The sequence below is a fragment of the Hetaerina americana genome, unplaced genomic scaffold, assembly GCF_022747635.1.
Source record: "Hetaerina americana unplaced genomic scaffold, ioHetAmer1.1.p SCAF_7, whole genome shotgun sequence".
Taxonomy (NCBI): Eukaryota; Metazoa; Arthropoda; class Insecta; order Odonata; family Calopterygidae; genus Hetaerina; species Hetaerina americana.
The window spans coordinates 23,280,128-23,303,219 of NW_027287316.1; the positions used below are offsets into that span (position 1 = coordinate 23,280,128).

The window sequence follows — 23,092 nt, forward strand, 5'->3', positions numbered from 1 at the left end:
ACGTATGACACACTGTGTATGAAAGGGTTGATGAAGCAGGATATTTAACACAGGGTCAAAACCTTTTAAGGTCTAAGATTTCCCAAACACATTATAGTGGACATTTGTGATTTTATTGGTTGTTTTTGATACCTAGTTATTCAATTAACGGATAATACCGTTCGGCCATTCAGGGAACCGTCTTTCGTAGGGCTTCCTCGACCAATAAAATAAGGGGTAGCACGATAACTGGGAAACGCGACTCTGTGTTGATCTTTTGAGTTGACAGTAAGGCAAGTGGGCGTGAAACTGGAATATTCTCCCTATGGAAACAATAAAATCTTGGCAAAATTCCAACCAAAACTGCGACCATTTATTCGCATTTTTAGTTTCAAAACCACTGTGTGGGTCATCTTCTCATATATTTTCGTCGCTCTAAAGCAGCTGAACGTAATGAATGAATATGCGCGATTTAAAAACCAAAATCTCATGTTTTATATTAATTCCTATTTGGTAGGAAAAAATAAAAATCACGACGAATGACTTTCAATCAAGAAAAAATGAGAATGCATCAAAATCAATTGCTTCGGGCTTGGCATCGCACGTGGCCAAACGGGAAATTAGGAGGAGAGTGACCAAAAAAAGGGAGTCCCTACAATTCATTGCGATCGACTCACCAGCATGAGCATGCACTTCGACTCTCGGATGGCGCCGCAGTAGCCGAGAAAGCTTACGATGAAGATGAAGGCGCCGATGGCGATGAGAACATAGGCCGCCTGATCAACCACCGTCTGCTGCCCAAATTGCTGCACGCGGACCGGAAGCAGGGGCGAGAAGGGAAGACGAAAGAAAGAGAAAAACAATTATTGACAATGCTCAAAATATTAAATTAAAAATATCAATGAACACATTTGCACTTCTTTAAGTACCGTAACACGACAATTAATACCATAAAATCATACAATAACAAAACCAATAATTTTACTCCACATATCTTCTAATTACCGTAATTAAATCCAACATGCCTAATATTTTCCTTCCCCTACCTTGCTTACCTTATGCCCTTCACTTTATCACAGTCTTAGACATTCCCTCTTCGATCGAAATGGCCTGCGTCCTATTTTCTTTCCCCTCCCTTTAATTTCTCCCAACAGCTATCTCTCTCCTTCCCTAACATTACTAGTACTTCATCGTCCGTTTTTCCTTCCGTCCATTTTGCTTCTTACAAGATTCTCCATACCTACATCCCAAAAGCGCCTCCAATGTAAACCTGTCCTTGTTTCAACGAGAGGATAAGAGTGTATAGCAGGATTTTCAGGTGTGGCCGTGGAGAAGAATGGAAGAAATAAATTCGCAATGAAAAAAAAACGACAGGTGATTAAAAAAGAAGAAAAAGTTATTCCTATTTTATGCAACGCTTTAATGATTTCTTTAGATGCTACCTAAAATGTTAAGTGCTGCATTTTTCGTCAAATATCTAACGCGCGATTGTTTCGAGTTCTACCGCCCGAGGAATCTTTCGGCATTGAGGCATTCAAAACAAAATTATTGCTGGAAACGTTTGAAAAATATGAGAAACAATCATAATACTTTTTCTTGCTGCATATCATCATTGTTTTCTTGTGGTAAATTAGGAAAAGTACATTTTTGCCGTAATTAACATAACGAAAAATTCCATGAGTTTATAATGTCTTAGAGAGTGCCACAGTTTTACCGATTTTCGGAATAGGAAGTGACAACAAAAGTGTTTTACGCTGAAGGATCAATAAAACACTTAATGCCTTTCGGAGCCATTGCCATACTTGGCACAAACGACGGTGTATGGGATTTCGGCAATGGATATTACAAGGAAACCCGAAAAACATGAACAATCTAATAAAATAACTTTTGCGTGAAAATTCAACATAAAATAATGGTTTGAAATCACTGGGATTTCAATTCAAAACTTAGAATCGTCAATCGGGTGTTAATCTCTTCTGTCCCCAAGATATTTTATTCGAAGACGAGTTTACGAGGATGTTTATGCGAACCAAAAAGACTATAGAACAAGTAGGCATATTATTCTAACATAAAACCATTATTGAAAGGAAAACGATCTTTGGTTTGTTTCATTATACATTACAGTATGGCACTACCCGATTCGGAACTAGGAAATCATTTTGCTATTTTGAGTCACTTTCTGGCATTATTAATGAGCAAAATCTAATAAATGACTACATTAATGACTAAGTAAGCATGAACTGAATAAAAGGAAGTTAAAACATTCGTTTCGAGCTACGCACATTACTCATCGAGCTACATCACCATTCGTTAAACAAATAGCTATTAAAAAGAGGTCGTTACGAAGAAATCGTTTCACGAATTCTTTTGCTACACATACGGCCTGAAACGCATTGCAAGTAGACTTATTTCCCTAAGCCCACATAATAAAACAATGTCTAATTGGATTTTGTTCAACGAACACATTTATTTTTAGTTGAGTGTCACGAATGTCCTGAGATTTCATTCATTGACTATCCCCAAGTTTTATCTTATTCAATTCTTCACTGAAGCGTATGATTAAGAAACCACATACGAATGGAAAAGAGGAATCCTATAGCAATTAGAGAAATTAAATTACTTCAAAATTAGGAAAACTCCAATTTAAATATGATAAAACAGGAAATATCTTGCAAACAGAAAATAAATATACCCCAGTGAAACAAATTTCATCAGACCTGCACCAAAAATTCGTCAGAAAAGATCAAATTCCGTGTATGCTAGGGTTCATCAATACTTGGCAAAGACTTTTCAGATACTTTTTGTACTTGCTTGCTTGCGTAAGCCATACTTCTCAACAAGGAGAAATAACAGTTTATCATTGAAAGCTACCTTGAACATGGGTCATTAATGTGAAAAAAATGTTATCTCATAGACATAATTATGTTAAGTTAAAGATCCGTGAGAAAAAAAGACATTAACCTTCTATGAAAAGCTTTTACGCGCGTGCAGGGGCGACAGCTGTAGTATGCTTCCCGTCCACGACAAGAGAGATGGGGGAACGAATCTATTAATTCTACCCTGCCTGGAGACGGGATACAAAAGAGAGTTTCGTTGAGAGCCACACAAACAAATTTTAGGTAGGGAGGGTGCGGAAGGGGTGGGAGAAATTCGAAGAGAGCAGACAGAGCAGATAGCGGGAGGCAACTAGATTTTGAAGGTCCTCACTTAAGGATGTGGGTATGTGAGAAAGAGAGAATAAGGGGGCATTAGGTTTTTTTTTGATCAAATGTAAGAGATAAAATTACAAGGTGCCAATGCTGAAGAAGAAATATTTTTTGCAATACTTCACGTGGCACTTCAGTTTTTTAGGGACTGCTCAAAGCCTGGCGGAGCGGTACACTGCCTATACAAAAAGAGTTTTAAACCCGATTTTCGAGTTCATCTTAAACCGGAGCTCATCTTAGGCTTATTTTTCGTCGTAGCGGTGGATTCTATCGGAGCAAAGGTGGCACCAATTTGTTCAATCGTCGAAGTTAATTTGAAGAAAAATTAAGCAGTACTACCTGCCAAAAGACGACGCAAGGACTGCGAAGCTATTTACTTAAAAGTAACAGTAACTCATTACTCTGGTCAATAGTTCAACGCTCTATCCCTGGGCTACCATGTCCTTTTTTGGTCAATATGAAGCATTAAATCATTAATTGACTTATATAGTGGCAATGCAAGATGAAATGGAGAAAAAGAGGCAGAGCTCCTAAGATTTTGATTATTCAGATTCACGCCACGAAACGCTACTCAATTTAAAAAGTAACTGCCGCTTGTTCTCAAATCAATTTTACATCTTTAGCTAAGAGATTTGAACATTAGATCTCACAGAGGATGGCAGGAGGGTGAAAGGATCATTTGAAGGAATACGTTGAATTGAAAAAATGTAAGAGTGATTATATTAGTAAAACAAGCTATGTTGTTTCTGTCACACATCATTCGCTAGAAAAAATGACTCGTTTCAATCTGCAAATTTTGGCATCAAATTCTCTTAATTTTATTTTTACCGTAATTGTATCTTTCCGAAGGTCTCAATTGGGATTAATTCTCAAAAACAGTACAGCTTAACTTAAGAGGTCGACAAAACGTTAAGCACAGACTAGTCTGACATACATGTTTTACGTACCAAGGTAAGAATGAAAATTACTCCTAAAACTGTACCAAAGCTTCAGGTTAGACTTTTAAGTGGTAGGAACGTGGCCGGGATAAAACGTCTGCACCTGACAGGACGCCTCAGGCTCGTTCATAAAAAACGCCCATTTATTTCGTACTCTTAAGAGAAGCAGGCCTCTTCGAAAATCTTTCATCCTACGGTTCTATATTAATGGGTGCATCCACTTGGCTTCGTTGATAGAGACAAAAAAATCAGAAAGCACTTACTAAGTGATCGGAAAGATCTCTTTCCTCTAAACGATTAAGCAATCTAGGTAATCATTACGCGCAAACGAGGCCTACGCAAACGACGAGGCTTCCTAATTATTTTCCCGGCGATAGCAAATGAAAAATATGCATTCCGGACAGTTAAGCATTACAGCATTAGTTAATGCTTTCAAGGTAGATACCACTTTTCTTCGTCTCACATCTGATGAGGTGCTGCAGCAGTGATCCAATATTCCGTTGTTTTGAAACGCTTGCTCGACACATTAAATACTTTTGTTCTTCTCTTTCATTTCATTTCTCCGAATCGAGAGAGCGTGATTCAATGAGCGAATAGATTTTGTTCTTTTCATCGCTTAGATTTTGAGTGTTTTGAGGATTTTGGTCGTTAAAAAAGCACAGGTTGCATATCCATAAACGTCCATTACGAAATATTTGCATATCTTATTTTGGGCTATATGCTCTCCTCATACACGACCAATTTCCATTAATTACACTTAATCAATGATATAAATAAGTAAAGCAAAAATATTAAAAAAAAACAAAACTGCACCACATTATACTTTTATATATCATACTGAAGTTATAATGTTTTGCAGTTAGATGTGTACATTGTTGCTTTTTCTACGCATTAATTTTAGCGATAAACTATATTTAATTAAACATCGGTAATTCTGCAGTGAAATAAATAACACTTGAAAACGTGAAGTGCCTAAGATGTCACTCGTTTTTACGTTGGCACACAATAGAAGGATATAGGCGAGTAAGTCAAATCGATATCTTTACTCAAAACATACCTCAATGCAAGCATGCCTACGGAAAATTCTGTTTTAGTCTTCGTCGCAATTTACAAAAAACAGTTCCTGACGAATTGGCGAGTACTGATTCGACTATATTCTCACTCATGCATTAATTTCTTTTAATCTTCTAAATAATACTTTGTTCTTAATATTTTATGCAAGAAATGGTATGACAAATAAGTCCTGATAAGATTGGTGGTCGGCCGGTTGGCGCGGATGCCTTGGGACGCCATTGGCAGATTCGTAACGGAGCTCTAGAAAAGTATCTTTTTTCACTCTACCGTTATTCTACACCTCAAATTACTTCACTTTTTTGCGTGCATTTTTTTCAAAGGCTGGGGCACTTAAATTTCGCTTATATAGATATCCCCATGACCGTTGATGTTTCGACTGGTAACGACCGACGAGAAGAAAAAAAATAAGTCACAATTCGCACTCTACTTGCGCGGATGCACCGTCCGCAGTGAGGAGCATCTTATCTCTGGTCCACTTTAGACACCACCCAGTACTATGCATTTTGCCTCACTTCCGTGAAACCATTGAAGTCAAAATAGGTGATTAATGGGGTTATAATATTAGGTATCTTAACATTAGGATATGATCCGTCTTTTTGACTCCATGTCTCCAGGTCTAGCCTCCATGAAGCCTGTAGGAAATATCAATCTTTTTTAGAAAAGTTATTATTTTCATCTAAATGTTAGCCTTGATTAATGTTTTTTGGGTACAGGTAAGTGGAATTATTGTTGTTTCCCATCATCTGGGTTAAGTTTAACACCCGGTTACCGAAGTAGTCCGGTGGTTGGTCTGATACTCGAGGGTAGAGATCACCTCGCATCAATCCATATGCCGTATAAAATTACTCAGTACGATTTGAGGGACCAGTTCCTTTCTCTGTACCATGGCCACCCTGGGAGGTCTGGCAACCAAACGGTTCGAACGCTAAATGCTAAGTTCAGTAGTTAAACGCTCTAACCTCAGAACTTCCACGTAAAAGCAACAAGTTAGAAACCCTAATACCTTTACCCTGACGAGTTTCAAAAACATATTTCCCAAACTGGTCCCTGAAACAAAACAATGCCAATCCGCCACATAGGACTGAGGACTAATTTAGCCAATTAATATACTTCACTTCCCCAGTAAGTTTTCCTTTTAATAATTTAATTGTGCTAAACCTCCGATAGTCCGTAATCTATTGCTTTGGACATTTGGAAGAGGACAAACAGGACCTGATAAATTAGTGGACCATGAAGGGAAAGGAAAGTAGTAACCCTTCCTTTCAAGGATGTCAAATCTGAAAAAAAACATGAAGTGCTCTCATGACCGTCGCATCCGAAGTCATGACCGTGTTATATTCACTGGTCCAACAGAACGGATCGCAAATCATTCAAGCTTGAAGGACATTAGGGTGGGAGATTCAAAGAAGTTCTTTAGCTTTTTTACAGCCTTAACAGCAAAAAGAGAACAATTTTTCGTTTTAAGTCGCAAGTACGAGAAACAAATGTTTCTTTAGTAAGTTTATGGAACCAATTTACTTAGTAGACGCGCTTTTCGCCACTTACTCATCATCACTGATCTTTTGATTCGAAGATTGGTCGACTGCACCCCCCCATTCTTCCCCGTCCAAAGCTAATTTCTTTATGCCTTCCTAGCTCTCTTTCCCGCGGCCCTCTCCATTTGGCGTCCATAATTGTCCCTTGATTTCCCTCATGAGACTTCCCCAGCTATTTTCCCTTCTATTATTATCCTAACCAATCCATTGTCTCTCATAGCGTCGGCCAAACCATCTGGTCCTTCCTTTCCACCCAGAATTCCAAATGATCTTTCCCATTTTTATTCCTCTATAGGCATGTCTTGCTAAGAGTTCTATTTACAACTGAAAATCAACTGTAGTTATGATATGACAGAGGTTCTTTCACATTCAATACGAGGACACAAGATTCGGAATAGGACCAATCAGTACGCTAAATTAAAGGGCATGTGTGCATTTCATTGATATATTTTCGTAGGATCATTAATATAATTAGTATTCTACCTATTAAGGTAGGTTTTGGATGGGCATGTTCTTCCTTCTATCAACGTCTTCAACGTCCTATTCTCAATCAATACGTTCTGAATCAAGCTTTCCTCCCTCCTTTTGATTTCTCCCAACAATCCTCCCTCCTTCCATCATGACTCGGACTTGGTTTGTTTTCTTTTCCACCCACTTCACCTTCTCCATCCTTCTACACACCCACATTCCAGAAGTCTTCAATCTATGCCTATCATCCTGCTTCACCGACCATGTTTCTGCGCCGTGCAAAATCACGCTGCATATCAAAGTTTTGACGAGCTTTTTCTTATCATCTTTACTCAACGAACGAGACATAAATTCTCTCCTCCTCTTGTGAACACTTCTTTCTCTGACGTAATTCTTCTTCATCTCTACCGCTAGAACCATTTTGGTCCACATTTCCAAGATAGGCTACCTGCTCTAGTTAATGAAATCCAATTTCAACGTTTAACTTACACTTTCTCTTTTTCGAAAGCCTCATTTCCTTTGTTTTATTCACATTTATTCTCCTCATTACCTACCGCACTTCATTTTCAATGCAATCAGCAATGATTGTAATCCTTGGGATGTATTGCTAAATAAAGCTTGATAATACGCGCTAACTGATTTTATGGATTCCCCACTGATTATCATTCCTGTCTCTAGTTCCTTCCATGCTTCTTTACCATTTCCTCCATCTACACATCCGTTAACAACGGCGGGATAATGGAGACCCCTGTCTTACTCCTCTTCCTCACAATGCCCATCCCGACTCTTCATCCGCCATTCGCACCTGAGTAATCTGAGACATCGTGCAGATCCTGGATAAGAGGACTATTCCCGCTTTCTACTCTTAAGTCCTTCAATACATTCTCGCCATCTACAAAACAAATGAACAGATACTGATTTCGTTTTATGTTCCCCCCTAACAATGACTTCATTGCTCCTCGTATGGTATCATGCGTGCCTTTCCCCTTCCTGAACCCAAAATGATCATCTTATTAATAAATAATCCTTAGCACCACTTTAACTCCTGGGGAAATCAAACTTATTGTTCTATCGTCCTCACATATGGCTTTACATCCCCTTTTTTGGGATGGGAACTAACACTGATCTAACTATCTCTTGCGGCTAAATTGCTCCCTCATAAATGCTAAGAATTAGCCCACCAAAACACTTCCTCCCACGTTGTCCTAAAATTTAAGTAGTTTCGCGGGAATGTTGTCTACCTCCTCGGCCTTATTTGATTTCAATACCCTAAATGCCTTTTCTTTCTTAAGCCTGGGCCTAAGCTATCCTCATCCATGTAATTTTCTCAGTCTAAGCCCAATCTTTCTGGCCTAATGCCATTACCATTCCCTCCGTGTATTTTTTCCATCATTCATGAATCTTTCATTAATCGAATGGTTCAATTATCTTTGATTGTTTCCACGGGGTTTCCCTTCTTACTCCCCGACAGTGCTTTCACCTTCCAGCACCTTTCCTTAGCGAGCTTTCCATATCCTTGAACTACAATTTTCACCACGATTTTTTCACCACATTAGTTTCCCGTCTCAGTTTATAATTCAACTATTTGTACTTTCTACAACCTAATTCTGCGTTTATATACTTCCATTTCATTCTCTTTCTCTATCTTCTTAATTGTTTCGTCTGAAATCCATGGTTTATTGGTCCTTCTCCTATGTATTGTTCCTACAGTTTTACTTTCAGCGTTATATATCCGTTCTTTGATGCCTCCATTTGTTTTCTATTTTACCCATCTCACCGTCCTCCTCACTCAATTCTCTCTACTGATTTCTGGTATTTTTTTCTTTTCGTCTTGATTAGTGCTTTTAAATTCCATTTCCTCAACCGTCTTCCCTGTTACATCCTCTTGAATCTGACGTCACACTTTTTAGTACTAAATCATGTTCTGAATCCGCATCCGCTCCCGAGCACAAGTACCAATTAATCGTCCTGTTCCTAACTCTGGGCCTAACCATGGTATAGTCTGATATACGAGTATATATGTAGTCTGATATCTGTCTCGTATTTCTGAAACCCTAGGTATTAAAAAAGTATACCTACGCCTATTATGGTGTTCATACCAATATTTCGTTATAGTTAAACCCTATCTCCTGGAAAATTCTATTGCTTTCTCCCCCAATTATTCCTTGTTCCTAAACATTCCATTCCCTCACTATCGTCTCTCCCTTCAGCCACTCTCGCGTTCCAATCCCCCATCACCATTTAATGTTTCATTCCAGGAACACCTGCAATTCTTTTTTCTATACTTTTTCTCTATAGTTACTACGCTTCTTCCTACCTCTTTGGTGCTTCCACTAGAAAATTACTGCAACTTGTGCTTTTCCGGCATATCTGTTGAGTGAAATTAGGATTGTTGAGGATTAGTGTCTCCATTGCTACCAACGTTCCGATAAACAGCAGTAATAAAACGCTAAAAATTACCAAACCATGTGAAAAAGTTTAAGCAATGTCTTGTGTGACTCTGTATATTGCCTGAGTGTTTTATACCTAAGAATTGATTTTATTAAGTGCCGTCCAGGAAAACCACAAAAAAATCTGTGCCAATAGTGTTATCACTGAGAACGTCCAAGTCCAAAGCCGTGTTCACCCTAGCTTTTAATGTACTCACAAACGGAATGAGTAGAGTGGATGTATTTCGGTACTCGTATTCAATTCCCGCAGCGTATTTCTCATAGTCTACCCTGCTGATACTAAATTCCGGCATATATGAGAGTTTTAGAAGCAGGAGAAACGAAGACGGAGAAAGGCAGCCGTCAGAGAGGGCGTTACATTTGGTTGGCCATTGACACCTTCCTTCCCTCGTAGCGAACATCATCCTACATCTCTTCGCCCTTCTTTCCCTTGCCCCGATTACTCACCCACCCTTCCAAGGTGAGAATGTTCGCGAGAGCCCTCTACGGTTACCAATGGCTTTAGCACCACCAGTCTTCGTCTCATTTTCTGCGGCTGCGTGCTTGGACGCATCGCTTAACCCCAGGTTCAGCAGCCGTCCACCTGTAACGGGGATTGATGAGGAAGCACCAAATTGGATCCCTAGAACCACTCTGAACCCGAGAACCTCTTGGTACTGGAAACCACGCTTCAGCAAAGTTCGTCACGCACGCTGAAGAACCCCCGGTGGAATAGGAATTCTTTGAGACTTTCATCCTCCGTCCGACCTAAAAACTGAACTCATTTTAAATACCCATTCATACTTTAAGACACATTCTGAAACCATAGATCTGAACCCAATTTGAATATACCAAATAATTGATTATATCCAATCTTCGGACTGTAAAACATAAAAATCTAAACACGTCAAAACGTAGAGAGGCTTGTGAGCACGTTGGTTAAATGCTGGTTTGTGCCAATTTATTTCTCGTTTCTTCTTTCCGTCTTCTGTGCTAATACTACCTTGATCAAAAAGTTCCCGGAATAACCACCGTGTGGCGCTCCCATCGTTCCGATTTGAGTTCTGTATTTTTGTTAAATTGGTACATCTGTTGTTGATATTCCCTTTAAATCTTAGTGTCATAACTTGACATTTGCAAAAGTTACGGTCGGTTTTCGGTATGTCCATCAGTGCTTCCTGCGATTTTTCCATTACTTCCTCTCGGCTGCTAAAACGCGTTCCCCGTAATGGTTTTTTAACTCGATTGAACAGAAAGAAGTCACAGGGAGCCAAATCAGGTGAATTCGGTGGCTGTTGGATGGTATTTGTTGCATTTTTCGTCAAAAAATTACGAATAATGATAGCACTGTGCGACGGTGCGTTATCATGGTGCAAAATCCACGAGTTTTCTGCCCACATTTCTGGTCTCTTTCGGCGAATTGCTTCACGCAAACGTCTCATAACGCCCAAATAATACTCTTTGTTTACTGTCTGGCCTTCTGGCAAAAATTCATGATGCACTACACCGTTGTAATCCATGAAAACCGTCAGCATTGCCTTCTTTTTTGACTGAAAACGACGTGGTTTTTTTGGTCTCGGCTCATTTGGTGAACGCCATTCACTTGCCTGATGTCTGGATTGCGTGTCGTACTCATAAACCCACGTCTCGTCTCCAGTAATGATCCTTTTGATGAATGTGGGATCGGATTCAGCCTCGCAAATCATGTCTTTTGCGACGTCAACACGGTCTCTTTTTTGCATGAAATTGAGGTCTTTTGGCACCAACTTTGCTGCTACACGACGGAAACCCAAATCATTAACCACAATGTCTTGGGCGGATCCATAGGCAATGTTCAAGTCCTCCGCTATTTCTCTGATGGTTAATTTGCGGTTATTGACCAACATTTCTTTTACTTTATCAATTTTTTCACCGACTTTCGATGTCGATGGTCTGCCACTGCGTTCATCATCTTCGATTGACTCACGACCACTTCTGAACCGCTCGTGCCACTGGTAAACGACCGTTTTTTTTAGAGAATCGTTGCCGAAACACTTTTCCAACATTTCCAACGTCCGTGCGCCACTAAATCCGTTTTTTACGCAAAATTTAATACAAGTTCGTTGTTGCAAATTTAAATCCATTTCTGCAATTGTAAAAAATCGCCAACACACACAGAGATAGATTTACTCTTGGCTACGTAACTTTTGCAAATGTCAAGTTATGACACTAAGATTTAAAGGGAATATCAACAACAGATGTACCAATTCAACAAAAAAAACAGAACTCAAATCGGAACGATGGGAGCGCCACACGGTGGTTATTCCGGGAACTTTTTGTTCAAGGTAGTATACGCATTTACTTTAATAATAGTCTTTCTTATTTTCTCATTTTGAAACATGTTGTAATATAGGTGAGAAAATTAAACGCGCCAACTCTCAATGCGATAGTGACAAGTTCGTTTTCATTTGCCGAGTTTCTTTTTTGATGAAGCATTGTAATTCTGTTTAATGTTATGTCTAGGGGTTGGGTGGAAGAAGGGACTATATAGTCTCTCTCAATCTCGCCTAAATAAAAAAGTAGTCACATAAATAATTTAAATGAATTATTGCTATCATCGTTACACATAGTAACTTTTGTATCCCACTGAAGCAGTATACGACAGCGGATTTGATTCTCACTGACAAATATAAACTGATTTTTTCTGTCCTTTACATCGTCTTTTACGTTAATATTATTTCTCGCATGGACGCGTTAGAATCCGGGATTGAACGAAAAATGCGACAGGAACAAAATTGAACTTACCATTAGATAAATATAATAATTAAAATTGAATACAAATCGACCCTCGTCAACTTCGTTGCTTACTGGCCGGTTGTTCGCCAGTATCAGGCCCTGGAAATAAACTTCGAAGAATATGTCCATATCCCCAAGACGACGTCTAATACTCGAAGGTCGGAAAAAAGTCAAGCATCGGAAGTTAATGATGAAGGGAGCCTAGGTCCTGCATTATTACATCCGATTGTATTCCGATGATTTGCTACCATTATGTGAAGCCTTCGTGCGTAAGACTCAAAGGAAATAGCGTACTTTGCAGACAAACTTAACCGAAAATTAGTTCCAGGAACAACTGGCATAGGGGTGTGGAATACATAAATCTGAACTCATTTTGAAAACAAAAAATAATTGATAAGATCCCATCTCGGTACGGTAAGGCATAAAAACCTAAAAACGACACAATGCAGAAGCTTAAGAGCACGTAGGTCGAATGTTGGTTAGCGCGTCAGATTACTTCCAGTTTAATCTTTCCGTCTTTGTTCATATACGTTATTTATTTAAATAATAAAGTATTATTTTCTCATTTGAAAACATGTTTTAATCTAGTTGAAAAAAAATAAGATGGCATTTGAGAAGAGAACCGAGAAAAAAATTCCACAAAAAATATTAGGATTAACAAAAAAGCGAATATATATTCTGTTTTCCATTTAATTGGAATTATTATTAAGTACTAGTGCAAAATGGAGTTCAACTGACACCACTGGCAAATCCTTTAGATATAATCAAATAATTATGAAAGGGAACGAAGGAAATTCAGTCAATTTTAAAACGCTCTACTTATTTCGCTAAAATGTATCAATAATCTTAATTTTCCTAAAGGCCGTATATGCGTACAGAGAGTTTAACTTTGAATTTAACAAATTCATAGTTGAACGCATACGTGGTACCAAATATATTCTAATTCAACTCTTTGCATTTATATGCTCAATAAATGATGGGTTGAAGCACATGATATCCTAGAAATTGCTTCATTAATATCATTATTATCTTTCTTGTTTTCCTTAGGTTTTATGAATACGGTAATGATTCATTTAACCGATTTTGGTCATTTTCTACGCCCTGCGTATTGGCATATGCCGTAAAGAATGACATGTATTGCTCAGCATAGACTGCCGGGCGTTAGAATACTTCTCCCTTCAATGCCGTTACTATGACTGAACCATTCAGATATAAGAACTTAGGAAGGGTCCCTGAAAAACTAATGAGCACGTTAGAGAACTTTTAAAATGGTAAGAATAATTCTTCCCTCAAAACTCCTGCTTCCTTTAGCTCCTCACAATGACTGCCAGCATGCGTGGGACCCTAAGCACCTCCTCCCCTCCTACCTAATCATCATTCTTACCTAACATCATTTCTTCCACATTATACCACCAATTCAATCCCAACACTACATAACCTCAAACCTAAAGTCACTTTTCCTGCCCCCTTTGAAATCCATCAATCAATTCCCTCACTTGCCTCATCTAAAACCTCAAATAACTTCCTATTAATACACAACTCAATTCTTCAAACCTAACCTCTCCAAACGCACACGTTGAATAGGCATTCCCCAAAATAGCTTCAACAACTTCCTTAATATTTCGATAAAAGTTGCGCACATGTACAATTGAGTCTCAATTACTTAGAGAGGTAAATTTCATTTTTAATAATACTCCCGGAAAAGTGCATTCACATCGCCGCCAGTGGCCGCACAATGCGCTCCGACGGAGGCATTGAGAAAGAAACATGTGGATCCCGTTTACTCGCACCAAAAGATACGAGACCTCATTCAAATCACATTTTTTCCCCCCTCGTGCCCGAGTGCCATTTTGGGACTTGAGCGCCAGATTCGGAAACCGGTTTTCCATTGGTGTATTTAACATAATAAGCTAGGAATTCCACCCGCAGCCATCCCAAAAGACCTTCCGTGATCAACTATGAAAAAGTTAACGCTAAGCTGCTCATCAATTCCAACATGGATTTGTAACCAAGGCTTCAGAACTGGTAAATTACAAGTCCTCCAAGAAAAGAGTAACTGAGCTTATGGGGCACTGAGTCGGTTATCCAAACTAACTGGGACCCAGGTTTGTTTCGAAAACCAAATCGCTCAGGTCATCAACTACATTAGTTTATAAACTCTGAAAGACTTCAGGCTCACAATATGAATATATTAACGTGATTTAAAAGGTTAAACATTTTCCATTAAAATACTGCCATGCACGTTCATTTTTCATTTTTTTATTAGAAATAAACAATGCTTTCTTCAAAATTTCACATAGATTAACACCCATACATTTCAGTCCCATTAAAGAATGACGGACGGCGTACGGAAGATTGATGTTTATGTAAACTGACTTATAGAAAATCAACCCTCTATTACCATAAGTTTAATTACAAATTGAAACAACTACAAGGTGTACATATGGAGTTGGTAAGTAATCTTTTTCATATACGCGACAAATAATTAAGGAAGAGAAAGAACACGATTTTAATGAAGAGGAAACAAGTTTTTATCGAAGGATCGGATACGATCGGCATGGCATCCTTCCTTGCCGCAGGTCTGGCTGTCAAGTCTGAAGTGTTTGCCTGTTGTAATCCCCGTCTCTACACGATCCAGAAAACAGAACTCTCGGTTTGAATGAAATCCACGCCGGAGTCGTCCAACGCTTTACGGACAGCAGAGAAACCCTTGCGGACAGGCTAGCTGAACACGACCAGCCTAGGTTACCGACCGCTGTTCTAGGCCATGGACTATCAAGGACGATTCGGTTATTGGCGCCGAAGCAGCTGCACGGCGAACTGTAGCACCTTGTCAGCACGAACACCCAGAAAAATTCGATTTTAAAAAAAAGCGAACGGGTGGCATAAATGAAAACTATCCGATCAGCGACCGATAGACCCGCACCCAACTCCTACTCGTGTCAAATAGTTTTTTTCCCCAAGACGAATCACAAGAAGTTTGTGTTATGACACAATTCTGTGTGAGTAGTATTCCTTTGGGGATCAATACGGTTGTCTCGGAACACTTTAAGTCCTCAAGGCGTCACTCTCGACTCCGACCTTGCACAGGGAAGTCTTACAAGACATTCCCGGCTACTTCCAAGAAACGAAGGATTACAAGTTTGGCGGGAAAATGCGAGCAAAAAATGTAGGCGTCACTTATTATCGGCTGGACCGCGCACAAAACATGCCGCCAGGTACCTGTTTGGGGCGCATCGGAAAAGAAAGGTTTTTTAAAAACAAATTGATCAAGGAATTGGAACGGTCACAAAGAAAAGCTGCTAGGCTGGTTGGAAGTATGTATTTTCGTGAGAGAGCCGGCGAAACGAACGGTACGGGACGCCCTCTAAACTAACACGGCTAGAAACACTTGGAATGATGGGTACCTACTTTTAAGCATGAAAACAATAACAAAGTCAAACTATAGGTCATTGAGCAGGACAACGGGGACTGAGACGTGAAATAAACACGGACGAACTGGCCTGATAAGTTCCCTCATTAAAATTCTCGCGGAGGCAAGTTGAGTTAAAGCGAAGTCGCAGGAATCGCAGAAAAGTAAAAGATGAAACACGGGAATGTGTGTGTATAGTTAAGAAACATTAGAAATCTCAGAGGAAAGATCATTCACACAGAGAGATCCAGGCTGGAATCCCTGTTTTAATAAAATTTCTCCTCAATTTAAAATTTCTCGCATTTGCGTGTAAACAACAGTGAGTGACCCCGCTATTGTTGCAGTTGTGGCATTTACCGCAGTTTCTTTGAATGTGAAGTGGAATGTGAATAATGATTGCGGGATTGGCCGAATGAATTATATTCGGTTCAATTTGATATTCATTCGACGATCCCTCATTCATTCATCGTTTTTAACACATCCATGAGAGATTTTCGACACACGAAACTTCAGTTTTACTTCCCGAAAACTAATAACGATAATTTACTCAAAATTCTAATGCAATTACAGTTTATTTTGACAATAATTCGTTATTCTCCACCATTTAGGATGATTCATTTCATATTTCTCGTCGAACAAAACTGATTTAGATTCCCATAGCCATTGTTCCTGCTCGTGCAATAATTAGCAGGTGACAAAGGTGATGGAATGTTACATCATTGGGATATAATGGGGAATAAGAGAATATGGTCGGTATTTCTATTTCTTCTCAATGAAAACCTTTACCTTCATAAAAAATCCGTGTACACCATTCTTACACATGCCAACATTTTATAAACACAAAGGTTGTGTTGATTGGTGAGGGTAGAGCACGAATCCAACCACTCGTAATTGGAAGCCTTAGGACGTGTGAAATTAAAACATTCATGCAGCAGGGGTAGTTTCTCGGGAGTCATTTCAATCGCACTCGCACATGACTGACTTCAACCCCCACGTCTCAAACTATTTAATCTTCCTTCTCCCATATCACCGTTTGATAATTCGACCCCTCCCAAGAGGAATTAAAGAATTCATCACAGTTGTCCATGCAGGCGTACACAAGTAAAGGGATTCGCATGTGAAGCTCCTCACACGCGCAGGTTACCGGAGTAACAATCAGAAAACTTGGATGAAAAAGAAGATATCAGAATGGTTTGCTGATGGGTGCGTGTCATGCCTGGGCACAATATCTGTTCTCCTTCCATTTTAAGCTCACAAATCCCCGCATGTTTGAGCGTGTGCAACCGTACGAAAGATAATTACGTACATATTAGACAATTATATAAATTGATGCTTGGTTTAATTTATATTGTATTGTACGCTGGCGTGTGCCACACCGTACCTGCGCAAAAATTAAATTAAACTACAATTTCACTAATTAAAACCGTTTCGTTTCATCAACACCAGTTTTAACACATTAGGCAATGCACTAAGACTCAAACCTCGCGGCGGTGTTTATTTATGTCGAAGACTATTAAGAGGGAATGCGCGAGTGGAGGAGGAGGGAGAGGAAGACGGAGGCGTGGCGAAGATCCCACGTCCCCTCTTTTTGGATGGTCTGAGCGGTGAAGTCTGCGTTCGAGGATATAGATGCAAAGGAGACGGATGACCAAGGGTTATATCTACACCGAGAGATAGGAAGAGTTTTCATTCGGCAGATTAGAATTATCGGAATGAGAAGATACCAAAGGAAAATATATTAAGGGTTACACTTGATGTTGCAATTTCAGCAAGTACGTTACCAACGCTCCCCTACCAGGGATCAAGGTCCCTAGAGCCAGAGGCATCTCGCTATGGGTGGGAGGCGGTACGCGCTTCGCCCTCCAAGAGCTAAGTTCTGACATCAGCCGATTTCTAACCTAACGGGATGGCTAATTCGTCCGGACTAAGCTGTATGTCCATAAATACTCGATTTTCTGAATATATCGTGGGCCATTAACTTGAAAATCTAATGAAGGATTGCCCTTTGATTCCGTTAACGGAATGTTAGCAATTTGAACAAATCAGAACCTAATTGCCAATCTATAAACACGTTTTCTTGGTGAAACCGGGCGTAAACACACGATACATGGTGATTATGTTTTTCAAATACTGTAGAAAACTTCATAGATGGCACTAAAACGTATATGTAGAATAGGTAATGCGTAAGTTAGATACGCGAGCATTCACAGGAAACGGGCTAAAGGTGAACTATAATTTTGAAAACCCAGTAATTTTGCATTGAATGCGTTTCCATGTAAAATTCAACTCAAACTAAAGCCTGCAAAATGACAGTAATGTTCTAAAACCGTATTATTGTACATTGTAAACAAATGAGCAGATTGAAATGTAATGAAATAATTGACTTTGTAATTCCACACACTTTAAAAACACACGACCCAGGTTTCGACGTTGAACGTCATCATCAGGTCACCTGGTGATGACGTTCAACGTCGAAACCTGGGTCGTGTGTTTTTAAAGTGTGTGGAATTACAAAGTCAATTATTTCATTACATTTCAATATGTTATGCAAATTCCACAAAGTTACGCCTGAGACAACAAATGAGCAGATTTTTTAATACTCCCCTCGAACCAAAAAATGTATTAGACACCCCTGATCCTCATCCAAAATTTTTAGCTTAACCTTTCTCATAATGGCCCCGTTGCTAAAGGCCGAGCTGAAAATGAGGTCATGAACAGGGTGGAAATGTCTCGTAGATGAAACGCGAGGGTTCACGGTGGAAAATACACAGCGATGGGGCCATTATTATTATTTCCCGCCCATCCACGCCTGCATAGGGCCGCCGAGTGGGACCGAGAATCTTCCAATCCGGACGACACAGACTGCTGCTGCATGTCGACGCGGGGCCAAAACCACACGGCTCCTCCCCGCTCCCCAGCTGGGCACACCTGTCTCCCCTCACGTGCGATCCGGGGGCGATGGGAGCGCGGCGTGTGAGAGAAGGGAAAGTGACGTGAAAGCGGCGGGAAGGCACGCGCCAGCGTACACGCCGTTCAGTGACGTTGAACGCTATATTATAATAAGAAGCCTCGGAAGCCGGCACGCGAGGATAACGCAAGACGGGATCGCTAGAGCCGGAATCTAGACTGACCGGTATTCCCTGAGTAACATTCTCAAATGCATCAATGATTCTACACATCGAATATTCCCATTACAAATGCTAAGTGCCTACACTCTCGTGAATAAATTGTGTAAACTATCTCTTCACATACGACACACATTTCTCAAGTCTAAATACCGATGCAGTTTTTTCGCTACAGTATAACCAGAAAATTCAAGTATTCGGTGAGAAAAATTGTTTCAATGCAATGTCAATTGAAAGGGTATTTAAAAAAATGTTGCACAGAGTTCATTTCCGAAGTGTAGCAGAGCTATTTTATTACCTAAGATAGAGAGACAGATGCACGTAATAATTGGACTCATAAAAAACCTATATCCGACCGCTGGACTACAAATTATTGCTATGATGAGTATGGGTGCAAGGCTTGCCTTGTTGCCCATGAGATCTCACGAAAGCATCAAGTCTTGATTTATTTAACTTGCTCAATAAGTGTCGAAACATTTAGTGAATACGTACTTTAAATAAAAATAGAAGGCGTAATTTTATCACGGATCATACGCACCTATGTTAATTTAAGTCAAATATATAGAGGATAAATATGCAAGCTACATGGATACTTGAATAAAAAATGCGTGAGGCAATGCTATTTCCAAACAAAATCAATTCCAATAAGACCCACAAAATTAAACAAGAAATACTTTAATAATAGAGGAAAAGGAGCTTTCCCAACCGTACAAGAACAAAGAAGTTTCATTTACATTTTCAAAGAGAAAACATTGATGGGCAAAAATCAACTTATAATTGACTAAATTAAAAAATAAACAGGAGTTGTTCCAGGCAAAATTTACCGGATATTATTCACGGCCAACTAACTTGGAAAACTACCCGCCTCTTCCACGCTTAATCATTAGTTACCAAGCCCTGATTTCGCTGCGTTACAACATCAAGGTACCGTCATTACCTCTACAGGCCGCGCCTCAATGATGCTTTGGTCGTGGCAAAGAACATTTAAATGATTATAGACGTGTAATTTTTTGTACCTCCCAAAGAAAAACTTACAACCGCCAGTTTCCCTGAAAATCGACACATTTCCACAAGCTGAGCACCTGAATTCGAATATAATTACTTGATTTCCTATTAATGCCATCGGGCCATCCTACCCAGGCGGAACAAACGGCCGGAAATCGGATGCGTCGTAAACAAAATGTTCCTATTTTCGTTTTCTGGAAGGAGTTTAGGCTTTAGAAACTCCTGGCAGTTTCCCTATACAGGATGGTGGAGAAAAGATATCGAACGGATACGATGATAAACAGATAAGAGAGGTTTATCGGGCTGACTGAGGCAAGAGTCGATAGCAAGGGAAGTTTTTATTTCTATCAAGTATTTGAACTTGAACTTCTCGGGTGAAATGCAAGCAGAGCGCTATATATTTCAAGCAAAAGTGATGACATTTCTTTCACACGATCAGACTAATTATGCCAGAAGGCAAAATTATACGAATAATGAGAGCGGAGAAATATTGCAATCCCGCAACACTATTGAATATTCATTAATATGTGAAATACTATATGTTGAAAATATATGCTTTCAAGGGTCCATGCGAAGATAGAAACTTTCATTCTTCTATGTTACGAGTGCCGATTAGCATTGCACCACTAACTCAATCGATCCCAGTCAGCTTAATATTTGACTACTCGACTTTCACGAAGAAACTACTCATTCACACATTTGTGGATAGAAATACGAAAGTTCGAGGTAAGAACTTTGAATATTCTTTTTTATAGGAGAAACTCAGGCGCCCAAAAAAACGCACGGATACACGGATAGACAAAAACTGACGCGACACTGACTGAAAAAAACGCAGTGATATACTGTGATTTTCCATTATCATCATGTTCTAAAGGCTGAGCCTTGTCGTTGCAGCCATTGGTCTCTCTCCATTGCCGTTCTTCAGTTCATTGTACGTTATTACTCTCATAGAACATTTTATAAGCTCGCTGTGATTCTTACCGCAAGCAAAAAATGTCTAAGACATTTCTTATCAAATCTTAATGAAGGCTTACACACACACCACAAACGAATATAACACAAATCCTGGTTCTTTAACTCATAGTAGTAGTTTTTATAGGAGGCGACCGACAGCTAAGGTCATTTGCGCCATTAGGGATAGATGGGAAAGGAAGGGTGGAGAGAAACCCGGCGTCTGTATTAGCCTACTCTTATCGAAAGGCGCCAAGGGGCCCGCAATTTAACGTCCCATCCGACGGGCGTCGTGCTCACTCAAAGTGCCCTCCACAAAGTGCCTCAAGTAGGGATTAAGATACCGCTAAAAAATATTTGTTGTCTCCAGGATTTGAAACCGGACCCTCTCGGTGGGAAGCCTGTACGTTAGCCACCGCACAATCCCGATCCCCCTTTCACTCATTCAGACCTCATTATCACAAGATGTTTCCTACATAGAACGTAAATCGACAATAGTTTGATGCACTATAACCAGGCAGGCATAAAGGATAAAAAAGCAGGTGATAGCGCCTTTGTTCAACGGCGCTCATTTTCACAGAACCGCCACAAGGATTAAGAGCTAATCAGAGCAAACATACGCATCATTCCGAATTGGAAGCATCGAGTGCAACCTCGCTGAAAAGTGAGCACTCTCACCTAATTAAGGCAGTTACGAATAACTTCAAATGAGCTGCACGTATTAAAACATTCGCAGGGAAAAAGGAAATACGGCAGGCTCGTCACGTGCCGTGAAATTAGAGCATAATTAACAAAAATCTTAAAAGGAAGCATAATTTTCGAAAGAAAAGTGAAATATTAAAAAAAAAAGGAATTCGGGACCTCGCTTAGAACCCCACGCCCCATTTAGCGTTAGGCGAGCCATGGAGAAATTTCACCGTGAGCGAGAGAAACGCCCCCTGGCGGAACGCCACCGATACATGTTTCAGTCTCACTCACTCTGATTTCTATCGAGGGACGCTCGTCCCGTGCATCCTCTTGTCTTCTTATTCGAAGGAAAGGCCATGATAGGATTCAAGACCGGAATATTCATGGCGTACGACCTCTTTGTCCTCAGTATTCACGTTGCCTTGTGATTTCAGGAATAAGCTACGGCGGAGCGTTTCGGGGCAACACCATCATTCACGAACAGTTCCCAATTTTAGGTTTGAAGCAGCTCTTGACTACATTCTCCGATCCACTAATTTCTTCATGGCCTCGCATGTTACCGTCTTCAAACGCAGGCGCTCTTATGCTTCTTACTCGGGGGGGTTTACATATTTCCTGGTGCACTATTCCCATCGTCAGCGCCTTGAAAACTTTTCCCGGTTCTTGTCAGCGATTGAATGGTGTACGTTGCGACGAAAGATAAGTTCATCCCTCCCTTTAAATATTTTCCACATACACCTTCCTTCATTTACTCTTCACAGTACCTCTTCACCCCGAACACTCAATAGCATGTGACACCATGTTTACAATCCTTCCAATGTACAATGGATTATGAGGCGATTGATGCCGTAAGTTTCCTCTCAAGTTTTAAAGAAAGAAGGTGCTTCTCTAGGCACGGCAAGGTTAAAGTCTAAGTGCTGGTGTGAGATTGCGTGGACGAAAATACTCGCTACAGTCAGTTTAAATATCACATGTATTTGACCTGAAATGATTTAAATAAGCTATACGTACTGCGAGGAATGACGAGGGCGATTTTAATCAGAGCGCATAGAATTGTCAAAAATACTTTTCACACACAGTCTTCCCCAGAGTAATGAATAACTGATCGTAGCACTTTTCCACTTGATAAAAGTTCATTTTACAACCGGGTTTGAATGTATTACATCATAATCACCTGATTATGATGTAATACATCCAAACCCGGTCGTAAAATAAAATGTTATCAAGCGCAAAAGTGCTACGATCAGTTATTCATTATGTTCGACTTCCATCATGTTCATCACGCCCGAAGCTACTCAATTTGTTCCCAGAGTAGTTGACCTACCGTCGACATGACGACACCATGAAAAAAAAACAAGCCACTTCACATAGTAGGATAGTGGGACCTGACAAGAGTGGACATGGAGAGTGAGAAAGAGATTATGACGGAAGTGGTAACAAAGTACTGACACGAACAATTTTATTTTTATTGATAAATATGTACACCATCAGTACAATTTTGGTCTTAA

The 23,092-nt window shown here is 39.9% G+C and overlaps 1 protein-coding gene across 1 annotated transcript in view; it reads right to left on the reverse strand.

The window, feature by feature from the left end:
* Window positions 1–23,092, reverse strand: part of LOC139696276 (tetraspanin-18-like) — a 104,420-nt gene that overhangs the window by 34,127 nt on the left and 47,201 nt on the right. Inside the window, exon 4 of the mRNA XM_071594970.1 lies at window positions 657–785. Within this exon, the coding sequence (XP_071451071.1) occupies window positions 657–785 (129 nt within the window). The remainder of the gene's footprint in view (window positions 1–656; window positions 786–23,092) is intronic.